General features: G+C 39.5%; 1 protein-coding gene across 1 annotated transcript in view; it reads left to right on the top strand.

Moving 5' to 3' along the window:
- The first annotated feature begins 8,858 nt into the window (after positions 1-8,858).
- Positions 8,859-14,238, top strand: part of LOC102499020 (transcription intermediary factor 1-beta-like) — a 15,018-nt gene continuing 9,638 nt past the window's right edge. The window contains 3 exon segments of the mRNA XM_014582477.1: positions 8,859-8,977; positions 10,661-10,762; positions 11,010-11,111. Coding sequence (XP_014437963.1) covers positions 8,859-8,977; positions 10,661-10,762; positions 11,010-11,111 — 323 coding nt within the window.

Below are 14,238 nucleotides of genomic sequence, written 5' to 3'. Positions count from 1 at the left end.
CAGTCTGTGTCTCTTGATTAGAGAATTTAATCCATTAACATTCAATGTTACTGGACCTGTCCTGATGTTTATGTTGGCTATTGTTTTAGTTGCCTTTTATTTCTTTGTTTCTGGATATTACTTCTTCAGTTTTCCTGGAACAGTACTTTTTCAGGGTTTCTTGAAGACCTGGTCTGGTGTTTGCAAATTCTTTCAGGTTTTGTTTGAGAATATTTTAATCTTTTTTCCCATATGAAGGATAATCTTGCAGGATATAATAGTCTTGGTTGAAATTGTTTTTCTCTTAACACTTTCAACACATCTTCCCATTCTTTCCTTGTTTGCATTGCTTCTTCCGTTGAGAAGTCCAGTGTTAGCCTGATCAGGTGACCTTAGTAAGTCACTTGTAGCCTGCCAGTTTTAATATCTTGTCTTTATCTGTGGTCTTTGCCAGTCTGGGTAAGATGTGCCTTGGGAAGTTCTTCTTGGGTTGATTCTATTTGGAGTCCTTTGTATTTCTAGGGTCTGGATGCTTGAGTGGCTCTCTAGACTTGTGAAATTTTGTTCCAGGATTTTATTAAATAGATTTTACATGGCCTTATTAGTTTCTTCACCTTCTGGGATACCAATTATTCAGATGTTAGGGTATCTAATGCTATTTAGCATTTCTCATATGTTATCATTGTGTAATTTTGTTTTTTTTCTTAACTTTTTTGGTGGTTTTTCTAGGTCAGAGCTTTTATCTTTTACAACAAAGATTCAATCTTCAGCATGGTCTAATTGACTTTTAATACTTTTGAGAGAGTTTTTGATTTCTTGTATTACAGACTTCATCTCTAATAGTTCAATCTTATTCTTTCTTAGCTTGTTCATTTCTTCTTTACTATCATGGAATGACTTCCAACCTCCTTTAGTTCATTGTCTCTTTTCTATTCCAACTCATATAATTTGGTCATCATGAATGTTCTAAATTCTTTTTCAGACATTTTGGTAACATCCTCTGTTTTTTTCAAGAAATGGAAGGGAGTCACTGTGTTTTTTTGATGGAGACATATTTCCTGGTTTATTTAGGCTTGAGGCTCTTCTTCCACTTCTAGCCATTGGGAGATGTATTCACTTTGAAATACCTTTTAGCATAATGTTTTTTCAACTAGGAGCAAGTGTGTTTCCCTTTTTACTGTGGACTGAAGACTGCCAAAGTCTTTCTTCTGTTGTGTTTAGCAATGTGGTCCAAGGAGAAGTATTCTATTCAGGTGTCTGAAGAAAAGTATCTTCTTTTTTGCAGGTGGTTCAGTAAAAGAGAGGATCTCTTAGAGTCTTACCATACTGGAATATTTAAAAACTGTGATTCTTGATCTATCTAGACTGTCTGGAAGGGCAGAGATAGATGAAGAGAAGACCAAATAAGTGGGAAGAAATAAAAAAAAAAAGGATAAAGAAAAAGTCATGTACTGCATGCTAGTGCAGCTTGCAATTTCGCCAGGGTTCTGAAGATAGAGGTGGGATTGCTGTAGAGCTGAGGGTGGTCCTGTATGGTAAGAAGAAGTGAGAAATGTAGAAATGAAAGAAGAGGAGAAGGAAAAAAAATCCCTACCTGGCTCACAGAGATAGTGGTCTATGTTCTTGGGGGTGCCAGGGATGAAGCTGGGGTGGGGGTCCTGCCTCAGTGTCCCTTAAGCCAGGATTCTGAAGATGGAAGTGGGGTTGCTGTAGAGCTTAGGTTGGTCCTGGCTGAGTAAGATAGGGGTCTCTGGGCTTGGGCGTGCTGGGGCTGGAGCTGGGCTGGGAGCCTGTCTCAGTGTTCTTTAGGCCAAGATTCTGAATATATAAGTCCCAGTGTTTTATCTAACAAATCTTTAATTATTTAGGATGTGTCTATATGTGGGAGATGTATCTGACTCTCCTTGATTTTGTTTGCAAACCAGGCTAGGAAAGATTTCATGTACATTTTGCTATCATTGGGTTTCTTTTTGAACAGAGAACTGCCCATCTTTTTTCTAAAAAAATTTTATTTAACTTTATTATTATTATGTTTATTATTAATTTGACCAGAGAGACAGGAGGGAAAGTGAGAAAGCAAGCCACAAGGCCCAGGACTTGAACCACACTCACCTATGTAGGAGCCCGGTATTGTTAACCACCAGGCCACCTCCTGGCCTCAAAATGCTCATCATGATTAATCAGGGTTAATGTTATACTGTACTGGTTAAATGAAGGTATCATGTGAAAAATGGGTAAAGATTGGGAATGGTGACTAGCGATGTAAGATATGTGATCTTGTTTACATTTCTGTTTTTTTTTTCTATTATATGCCCTGCCATGTTTAAATTCCTGTATATTTTGTGATGCTATGTCTTTCAATGACTTTGTTCTGTAGACACAAAGAACTTAGTCCTAATTCCCTCAATGCTCTCTCAACTTTTAGTTTTAAATCCCTGGTCTCCCTTTCTCACATCTTTGTACACTGGGTCTTTCTTAAACACATATTGGTATTATTTGGGGGATATTTAAGTACATGATGTTTGGCAGGGGGTGAGTGAAGGAATCAATCCTTGACATTACCACGTCTAAGATATAGTGTTGTTTCCTCTCTTTGTAGGCTTCAGTTTTTCTGTGTTTTAAAATAGAGACAATAGGGGTTGGCAGGTGGTGTGGTGGTTAAGGCACTGGACTCCCACATGGCCAAACATGATTTGAGTCATGGAACTGGAAACTTGCTTTTTCACTTTCCCTTTCTCTCTGCTCAAATTTAAAAGTAGTAACAAATAAAATAAGGTAAATAATGGAGAGCACAATACACATTTGGATATGTAGACATCATCTTAGGCTCACCTTTAGTAATAGACCAAGAAACAATCTCTATCCTGTTCCTAGGATGATACATTTTCCAGAAATATGAAAAAGAGGCTCTGAGTTGTAAGTTATTTCCAATATTAACCATGTATTCTGGTTTTCTGTGTTCAAGTTTATCCTTATTTTGTTAAAATTATATAGGGAATAATTGATCTTAGGGTCCAACTTCATGGAGTTAAGACAGCCAGATTCTACATGGAAGAATGTATGGTTCAAGTCCCAGATCTGGCTTGAAAAACATGTAGGGTGTGTATGAAGTCATAGCCAAAATCTCAAAAGGAGGTAGAAAAGGAGGAGCAGGGATTGCAACCTGACTCTGGCCCATTTGCATTGTTTTTCCACTTTCCCTTTTCTTTTTCTCCTCAGTGAATAAACATGTTTTTTGGCAAAGTAAAAAGGAAAAGAAATATAATTTATTTTAGTATATTCATCTTATATCCTGTTACTTTCCTAAACTTGTTTATTAGTAATAATAGTTTGTAAGCAATTCTTTATGACTTCCTAAAAGCTTACTCTTGTCATTTGCAAGTAAAGGTAACTGGATTTGTTTCAATATAAATGCCTTTTATTTATTTCTTTAGTAACTCCTCACAGTAGTCAGCCATTGAAGTTCCTACTGAGCATACACTTGTTTTAGAGCCTGTGCAAGGAGAAAATTGTGCCCTTCTGTGGTGGCAGGGGCCAGAGGCATCTTCTCACACTCCCTACTGTTTGCACACACATCCCAACCATATCACTTAGTCTAACTGGGTGTATATGCTCCAGTCACTGTGTCAGTGTTCTGACTGATCATGGCACCTCAGAGATGCACAGATACAGGCACTGTTGGGCATCAGGGTAGAGTCTATTTGTCAGTGGATCCACTTTCAGTGTGGCACCATTCTGTAGGCTTTCCAATGTACAAACATCAGAACACTAACAAGCATGAAGAATAACAATGAGAATGTGATGGTCCCAATGGAAAAGGGAAGTGCAGGGACTTACACTGAAGAAAAGATTTAGGATCTTCTTGACAGAGATTTCACAGTCATGGTTTAAGGAAGCACAACACAATTAAAAGAAAGTACACAGAAACATTTTAACACACTTTGATGCACATGTGGCAAGGTTCTAGAAGATCTTTGAGGGTGGGAAATATTATTGTTGGTGTCTTTGGAATATACAGTCATCTGAGGTGGCTGTTTTTGTTTTTACTTTTTGAATTTTACTTGCAGTCATATCATCATTTAGTCATTTGTTCAATAAGTATTTGTTCAACGACTTGCTGCCTAAGGAGTAGTTTCATTACCTAAATACCTATTGGTGAATACAACAATTTAGACATGGCTGTAGTCCAATAAAGGGAAGACAGTTATCTTATGTGTGCAGAATACACATAACCTCTAACTATGTTAAAGTCTATAAAGAAAACTGTAGTTTTTCTTAAAAGAGTAACAATTGTTCACAACAGCAACCATACACTGGGGAATCTGAAAACTTTACATGACAAGAGGGACAATTAACCAAGTTATGAGGAAGGAACAGTATTTGAGGATGATGGAAAAGCTTATGCAAAGACCACAGTTGCAAAATTCTGTGGCAAATATAAAATGGAAGTAACACCCATCTATAAAAAGCATGGTAGAGAACATGGAATAGAATGTTAGAAACGTTTGAAAAGATAGACCGGATCTATTGACTATCTTGGGTTTTACCCCAGAGAAGTGAGGAAGATTTGAAATGCTTTTAGTACAAGAACAATACGATCTATTTCACTTTTCAGAAAAATTCGTCTAACTACTGGGAGGACAACAAATGGAGATGGGCAAAAGTAGAATTAGGAAAACCAGGATGGAGGCTGTTGGAGATGTTCAGGGAATAGAAAGTGATGATTTGGACTATGGAGAGAGGTGAAATTATAATAAATTGAGAATGGATTGGATGTGGGGGTGATGCTCTGGAATGACCCGTTTATGAAGAATAATCATGAGAATGTGGTGGTACCAATGGACAAAGTGAAGTGCAGGGACTTACACTAAAGGAAAGATTCAGGATCTTAACAGAGATTTCACAGTCATGGTGTTAAGGAAACACAACACACTTAAAAGAAACTACACAGAAACATTTCAACACACTTTGATGCACATGCGGCAAGGTTCTAGAAGACCTTCGAGGGTGGGAAATATTGGTGTCTTTGGAATATACAGTCATCTGAGGTGGCTGTTTTTGTTTTTACTTTTTGAGTTTTACTTGCAGTCATATCATCATTTAGTCATTTGTTTAATAAGTATTTGTTCAACAACTCACTGCCTAAGGAATCATTTTAGTACCTGAATACCTATTGGTGAATACAGTAATTTGGACATGGCTGTAGTCCAATAAAGGGGAGACAGTTATCTTAAGTGTGCAGAATACACATAAGCTCTAACTATGTTAAAGTCTATAAGGAAAACTGTAGCTTTTTATAAAAGAGAGTAACAGTTGTTCACAACAGCAACCACACACTGGGGAATCTGAAAATTTTACATGGCAAGAGGGACAGTTAGCCAGGTTATGAGGGAGGAACAGTATTTGAGGATCATGGAAAAGCTTATGCAGACTACGGTTGCAAAATTCTGGTGCAAATATAAAATGGAAGTAATGCCCATTTATACAAAGTATGGTAGAGAACACGGAGAAGAATGTAAGAGATGGTTGAAAAGATAGACAGGATCTATGGACTATCTTGCATTTTACCCCAGAGAAGTGAAGAAAATTTGAAATGCTTTTAGTAGAAGAACAATATGATCTATTTCACTTTTCAGAAAAATTAATCTAACTGCTGGGAGGACAACAAATGGAGATGGGCAAAAGTAGAATTAGGAAAACCAGGATGGAGGCTGTTGGAGATGTTCAGGGAATAGAAAGTGATGACTTGGGCTATGGAGAAAGGTGAAATTATAATGAATTGAGAATGAATTGGATGTGGGAGTGAGACTCTGGAATGAACCATTTTGAGATGACTCCAGTATAGTTCTACAACTTCTGGATTGAGCAACTGGGTGTGGTGATTTCATTTTGGCTACAATATGAGGTACACAGACAGACAAAGAGATACTAATTTTGGGTCATGTCTTAAAGGGTCTTTAATGCTGTCCTTAGAGGGGAGACATAAATGTCCTTTGGAAATCAGCAGGGACCCCCATTAATGGCTTGGAAGTAAGTGTACTCAGATGAGAGACAAAGCACAAGGTGAGAGGAGACAATGGCCAGGGGAATAGATGACTGGAGCCAGGGAAGAAGTTCTGTAATAGGACACCCATTTCAGGATCCTATGTCTGGAAAGTCAAAATGGATGTGATAGGATCATGCTCATTAAGTCAGTGACAGTTGAGGGCAAGAAACTGGCAAAGGCAGTGGGTGAGAAGAGGTTAGTAGAACTAAATAATACAAAAATGTTAAGTCTGATTACCCAATGTTCCACTTCAGAAATGTCAAGGGAAGAGGACAGAAAGAATGCAAGACAGGTTACAGCAGCCCTTTCTGACAAGACAGTCATATGCCTTTCTCTTGCTATAGTACATTAGTTATCAAATGCTTCTGGAAACTTCTCAAATGAAATCCAATATCAACTTTTTTTCTTTATTATTCTTTGGCATTTGATAGGTAACCTGTTTTATCTATGTGATTTCTGTGAGAAAGTAAGATCCCTTTTAGTCTGCAGACTAACCACAGTACACCTGAGAATGGATTATTTTTTATTTACTTAGCACTCACTGGGCATTTTAAAGTGGGAAGAAAATATACACCTAGCTCTAATTTGGAAAATTATTCCTCACTTCTTTCCACATTTATATTTTATTTCATTCGCTCTCTTTACTTTTAGAATCTTTAGTGATTGTGACCACTCATTCTATCCCCAAGACTTGGTATAGCATTTAAAATTGTAAATCCGTCTGGATTCACTCCAGATGTGATTTCCTCATTTCAAGGTCCAAGGTGTTACTTCTTGTTTTTCTTTTTGGAGAGGTTTTTGCTATAGGTCGTGCATGCTCACCAGAAAGACAAAGAGAGACAGAGAGACAGAAAGCAAGAAATCACCTCCCAGGGGGGATGACCACGCCACAATCTCTTCTCCTTCATTCTCCTCTCAGGATCTTGGGCAATTTTGCACATGCGCCCAGCATGAGTTTATATCACCAGGTCTGGGACTCAAACTGCGGTCGGCTACATGGGAGTCCAGTGACATAGCCATTACACTTACTGCTGGTCCCTCAAGGTGTTACTTCTAAAACCAGATGCATTGCTCTGCATTTCTCCCCAGCCCCATGTTGATGTCAGAAATTCTGACTCCTCATCTACACTTATCTATATTCTTGTAAATTAGTCTATATAATCTAGAAGCCAGCTATAAGATTTCTTATTGGGAAACTGAGACATCCAGAGGTCAGACACCAAGTGAGGGGAAAAAAAGCAAAAAATTCAGTAAGTAGAGGGCTTTCTTGAACTTGTCCTGAATTGTACAAGAATCTATTTTTTAAAAAAAAGATTAGAGGGAAAGTACCAGATATGCCTGACCCCAACATCTTTTGAAAGCCCTTTCTCCCACATTAGGTCTCTTAACCCCATAATCTCCAGCAAAATTGTCAATTCTTTGTAACTATATATCTGATCTCTCAAATACCTCAATGTCTCTGTCAGCTACATGTTTTAAGGCAAGGTAGAGCTGTCCATAGCAAGCAGTTTTTTGAAAGCTACTGCTTACTGGAAGGGATCTGCTACCTGTAGCTTTTTCTAGAGTTGCTGTAAGGAAGTACCACCAATTCCATGAATATAAAATCAGACATCTCTTATTCCACAGTTCTGGAGGATAGAAATGTGAAGTCAAGGCTTTAGCAGGGCCTGGCATCCACTAAGACTGCAAAGACTCTGTCCTTGTCTCTCGCCAGCTTCTGGTTTTGGTATTTACTTCTTAGCAGTTTTTGGCTACCTCACTGCAATTTCTGGTTGGTCACAAAAACATTCTTCCATTTTTATAAGAACACTGATAATATTGGGTTCCATACCACCTCAGTGACCTCATGTTAATTTAATTACATCTGGAAAGATCTTAATTTCTATATTTCAAGTTACCACAATTAGGTCTTCAAAATATCTTGAGGGGACAGGGAGAGACATGATTCAAACCGTAACTGTAGCCTCACCTTACATCAGAAGCAGCAGAGGAGTAAGGGAAGCTGTAAGTATTCATGATGGTCACAGGACATGGAACACATGCCTAGGTCATACTCTCCTTTGTGTGTGTGGTGGATGCTTCTTTCAATGACTGAGTCAAACACCATAAAAGTCCTGCATTTTTGAAAATTTTAATTGTTTTATTCAAACTAAATATTGCCATCACAACATATATTCAGTATCAAAATTATAGAAGTGCTGTACACCTATTTTTTATACAAAATATTTAAAACTCATGGTATGTTTTATACTTAAAGTATATCTCTATTGGAATTAGACATATTTTATATGATCAATATTTTGGAAAATGTGTTTTTCTTAAAATTGGGCTAGGAGCCAGCAAGTGGCATAGTGGTTAAGGTTCTTGACTCTCACAAGATTGACCCTCGTTCAAGTTCCAGACCTGGTGGCTTGAAAATTATGCCAGGCACATGTGGTGTGTGTGCAAGATCTCTGGAGGAGAATAGAGGAGAAGCAGTGTGGCCATCTTCCCTGAGGGGGGATTTCTCATTTTCCCTCTCACTATCTCTGTCTCCCCTGTGAGTGTATGTGCCCTATCAAACAACCTTGAAAAAAAAAAAGATGGATTGTATTTTTAGAGCAGTTTTTGGTTAATAGAAAAGTTAGCAGTGTCCCCTTTATCAGCCCTTCCCCATAGACCTCTGCTCCCTCTTGGGGTCCTGTCACAGCTCAGGCCAGTGACAGTGACAATTCTCTGTGTGGGGGGCACCCTACTAGCAGATGGAGTCACAGGGACAACTGGGCCATGGCACTTCTGGAGGGCTGTGAGTTGAGTAACTGATGAGAGGCATTCGGTGACCATTGCTCCTTGCATGGTTCTGGATATTTGGGCTTCATCTTCAGTCCCACCTGGAGATCTTCGCACCCCAGGAAGTGGTCATGGCACTCCTTTTCCCCAGCCACCCATGCCACCCCACTTGATGATGCAGCTGTGAGTTCTACCTATAGGATGGCCAGCATTTTTGAGTTTTGAGCACCACTGCTACAGCTTCCCTGCATGTCCACAATCAGGTCTCCCAACAAGTATCAAGGTCGCATTCACTCCCTATGCATCCAGAAGGAGAAGCATAGGTGTCTGAGTCCCTGAGAAATTAGTGCAGCTACACATCTCCATTCTGACCATGGGCATTCTAGATACCACAGACACGACAGACACTACAGCCCACCCAAAACTCCACAGTACCACAGTCTTCTCAGACAAGAGTCATCAGTGCTGCAAACTGCTGTCTATCCATCTCCCAGGAACAGGGTCATCATGGTGTAAAAATGGGCTGCAATTCCACCTGTCTTTAGTTTAATGTCTGACAATCTGCAGCCATTAAATGAAAAGAAAACTTCAGGCAGAGACAGCACAAAGGAAAATAAGGAGCCGCCTTGTTTCTGTGCACAATTGTAGAAGAAATCACATTGGCTCTTAAAAATAATCCACACTAATCCAATGTAATATAAAGAAGATTATGATGACAATAAAAATAAATAAATTTTAAAAAAGAAAAAATAATAAAAATAAATAAATTTAAAAAAAGAAAAAATAAAAAAACAATCCATACCACAGGACTGCAGACAAGGCTGACTGAGATCAGTCTGCCACCATCTCTTTGAATCATTATTTCATCCTGGCACCACGTTCCCAGGGAGAACTAGACAAAGGCTCACCAGGAGGATTGATCCTATGTGTGGAAGCAAATTAACACAGCAGGCTTTTAGGAAAAGATGGCCTGGGGCTGCCTTGTGTTAGTGACACTATGGGACTGCTCTCTTCTGGGAGTGCCAGGGCTCTCCCAACCATATTGAGTGCTATCTGCTCACTCTGGTGGAGCCTGGATTCCAGAGAGCCTGTCCAGGGAAGGTCACTTCCCCCTGGGCCTGAGCCTGGCACCTCACAGCCTAGACATGCCTTCACACAGAAAGACAGGTTTCTTAGCATAACCATGGTCTTCTTGTCTACAAATTCCAGCTTTTCTTTAAAAATAATTATTCATTTGATTTTATTTATCATCATCATCATCATTATTATTTTAATTCACCAGAGAGTGAGAGAGATCAAATGAAAGTAAAAAGGCAAACCTCCAAGTCCAGGACTCTAACTGTGGTCAGCTATATGGAAATCCCACACCTCAGTCACCATACCAACTACTGGCCCCTACACATCTGATCTTAGTCACCATCCCACAGAAGTGACCATAGAGATTAATTCTGTCAACTGAACTGTTGTGTCACTAGCCAACAGTTGGGACTTCACAAGACCACCTTGTGCAAATGGTCACCACAGTACAACAGGTGAACACAAGTTACTGATAAAAACTGTATCACAAAACAGTACTTGTATGGCACCATTCCCATTGTGACCCACAGCCAGATGAGCAATGCAGTGAGGGTCTTTTTCACACTTGGGTAACTCAAGTATCAGAGGTGGTATCCTTGTCCACAAAGCACCAGGCCCTCAACTGGTCAAAGCAACTGGATCCTAAACAGATCAATATGAAAGACTGGGAGAGTGTCATTCTCTCCCTAAGCATGGACCCACTGCAAGCCACTAGGAGGGAAAGATGTCCCAAACTAGCTCCAGGAGAGCTTTGTTCATATCAGAGACTAACTTTGTGTTGCTGAATAGAGATGTCATGGCTCACCTCACTGGTGTTCAAGCACATCACTGGTTGGGGATAAAGGGCTGGATTGGACTTCACCTCTCCACACTGACGAAATACAGACACAGGTGACCTTAAACTCTTCTTTAAAGACATAGTCACTCTTGAACAAAAACCACGCACAACAAATCTGGTTCCTAAAAAGGAACCTCTGGTTCCTTCTCCGCAGGAGTTTGCATTTTGCTGCCTTCAGGCTCAGCTTTGAATCTAAATTCAAACTCAAAGTCCTGCCTCAGGGATTAATGTCTCTGAGTGTGGACAGCATGATCCACATCTATTGTTCATATCAGAGACTAACTTTGTGTTGCTGAATAGAGATGTCATGGCTCACCTCACTGGTGTTCAAGCACATCACTGGTTGGGGATAAAGGGCTGGATTGGACTTCACCTCTCCACACTGATGAAATACAGACACAGGTGACCTTAAACTCTTCTTTAAAGACATAGTCACTCTTGAACAAAAACCACACACAACAAATCTGGTTCCTAAAAAGGAACCTCTGGTTCCTCCTCCGCAGGAGTTTGCATTTTGCTGCCTCAGGGATTAATGTCTCTGAGTGTGGGCAGCATGATCCACATCTATTGCAGACAGATCTCCAAGGACTCAGTTCCTGCAGGGACCTACAGGAGACATTTCACTGGCCCAAAAGGACCTAAATTTAAATTGACTTTGAAATTTAAAGAAAGTTTTAGATATAGAATTGAGAAAAGCTAATCCATACACAGAAATCTTTGAGCATGGTTTATCACACTGACAGGTAGATCATCAGCAATATCCTCCATCATTTTTTTAATGTGCAATTGTACTGACACATTTAATTTCCATCTTCCATATTCATATTTTTAGTATTGTAGAAGATTTAGTAAATTGTAATTAACTAGCACAGGATCAAGGTAGCATGGAAAGAACACAGAAGAATGTTCTAAATAAACTTGGCTATCTTGATGATGATCCTTCAAACATTTTATATCTTCCTGCCTTTCTAACTGGTCTTTATAAAGAGAAAAGAAATTATAAAGCACTAAGCAAAGAATTATTTAAAATGAGTTTTAAAAATTTTTCTAGAGGGTGCATGAGAAAGAGAGAGAGAGAGAGAGAAAGAGAGAAAGAACCTTTCTCCAGGATGATCATAGTGCAATCCTTTCTCCATTTCTTCTTTGGAGATTTGGGCACACATGTATGCACAAACACACGCAGTGTGCTTTCCAAGTTGTCAGGTCTGTCGGGGAAATGAAATCATGGTTCACAGAGTTTATAGCTTTCTTCACAACCAAAGAAAATTGAAATAATGGAAATTAAAGTAGATAGTACAGTATTACCTTTTTTGCTTAACCAATGTATGCTCTTGTATAAAGTCCTTCAAGGAACTGCTTTGAGCTGTTTTCCAGCAAGGCACAGCCAGTGAGTTTCCCTATAGTGGGGAGGGCAGCACTAACATCCACACACTTCCTGGAAGGGTGGACACCTCAGGACAGTGCTAAGGTGTTCAGTATTTGCAGTAGGTTTATCATATGTTTCATATGCCCTCAGTGAGCAGGAGGCAGTTTAGGAGAAATACAAGTAAATAAAGTAGATGAGGCACTTACCCATATATCGCAGCCTGTCATGGAAGACAATGCCAAAGTAATAAATTAAGGAGTTAAGAGACCAGCAGTTAGCACAATGGCTGTTGCTGGGCTCCCACATAGTCAACCATGGTTCAAGTCCCGGACCTGGTGGCTTAAACTCACACCGGGAGCATGTGTATGTGTGCCCAAGATCCTGAGAGGAGAATAGAAGAGAAGGGATTGTGAGATGGCCATCCCCCCAGGGTAGTTTCTTGCTTTCTGTCTCTCTGTATCTCTGTCTTTCTGGTGAGTGAACACGCCCTATAGCAAAAACCTCTCCAAAAAAAGAAAAGAAAGATAATTCATTAATTAATTAAGGAGTTGAGAGAGCCACAGGTGGATTCAACTGGGCCAGTTTGACTGCTTGAAAGGAAAGGTTATTTATTTGGTCCTCAGAATATAACTGCAGAAACAATAGAATGGGTGAATGATAGTAAATGTGGGTTTGAGAGTTTCAAATACCAAACTAAACATGCAAATTCCCAGGCACAGAGCACAAAGTGACAGTCATGAGTTGTGAAGGTCAAGGGTTTGCTAATGCAGAGTGCAAAGGGGAGAATTCCCACTTGATTAATTGCTTCCTATAACAACTTATTTTTTTTAATTTATTTTCAAGGATTATTTATTTAATTCCATTTGTTATTATTATTTTTGAATTTGACCAGACACAGAGAGAGAAATGGAAAGAGAAAGGAAGCAGCCAGGTTCAGGACTTGATATGGAAATCCAGCACCTATAACCACCATGCCACTTGCCAGCCCTCGTATAAAAATTTATTAATGACAAAATAGTAGGTATATGTCATATTTATTTACTTATTTTAGTATTTTAATATAGGGCTACTGCACTCTCTTCAGAGAGACAGTGAGAAGGGAAAGTGAAAAATCACCCCCCAGAGGTATGGCTATGCAGCAATCCCTTCTATACTCTCTTCTCAGGATTTTGGTTATATACACACATGCCCAGTGTATTTTTCAAGATGTTGGGTACAGGACTTGAACTGCAGAGTGAGCCATATGGGATCCTGTGCCTTAACCACCAGGCCACCTGCTGCCCCAGTTTGTTTGTTTGTTTGTTTATTTATAGATTATTGTTATAGGGTGTGTGAATTCACTGAATAGAGAGACAGGAAGAGAGGGAAAGCGAGAAGTAATCTCCTATGGCAGATGGCTACATTGCAATCCCTTCTCTGTTCTTTCAGAATTTGACACACACACACACACACACACACACACTCACACACATGGCCAACATATATTGGTAGTTCTTCAATAGATACCTAAGCAGAGAGGACAGCTTTAGGAAATCCAGTTAAGTCACGTGATTCAGGGCAAACAATTCAGCCAAGCAACAAGGCACAGAGTTTTAGGCCTAGACTACCATTCAGAGATTCTGAATGGTACATGTAACTCAAACGGATGATGTTCCCAGGGCTCCAGAAGACTTTGAAGTTTTTTCTCTCCGTTTAAGCAAATTGTCCAAACAATGAAGAGAGCTTTTGAGGGCCTTGTGATGAGAATAGGTTTCATTTAGTGGATGATCATGGTGTCAACTGAATAGGGGAGATTTTAAAGGAGGATCATTAATGTATAGAGAAGTTAAAAAATATGTTTATGGATGTGAGGATTGCACACATTACCATTTTTATACATTTTAAAAATTATATAGAGGAGAAGAAGCCGGGCCTTCAGCAGAAGGTTCCACGTGGCGCCAGCGAATTAGATTTTTCAGGGAATGAAGATTTTCTACTGATAATACAGCCTCCAACAAATGAGCTAGCAGTAGGAAGCCCCCCACCCCGCAACCCCAGCCTTCTATCTCTCTCTCTGTCTCAGTTCCTGTCTCTCCCTGCTTCTGTCTCCCCTTTTTTTGGTAATTTTTCCTTTTTTTTTTTTTTTTGGAGAGTTTTTCGCTATAGGGCGCGTGCACTCGCCAG

This window comes from Tupaia chinensis, unplaced genomic scaffold (assembly GCF_000334495.1).
Source record: "Tupaia chinensis unplaced genomic scaffold, TupChi_1.0 Scaffold143620_1, whole genome shotgun sequence".
Taxonomy (NCBI): domain Eukaryota; kingdom Metazoa; phylum Chordata; class Mammalia; order Scandentia; family Tupaiidae; genus Tupaia; species Tupaia belangeri.
Note: the sequence above shows the minus strand (reverse complement) of the source record. Positions and strands in the feature narration are given on the sequence as shown.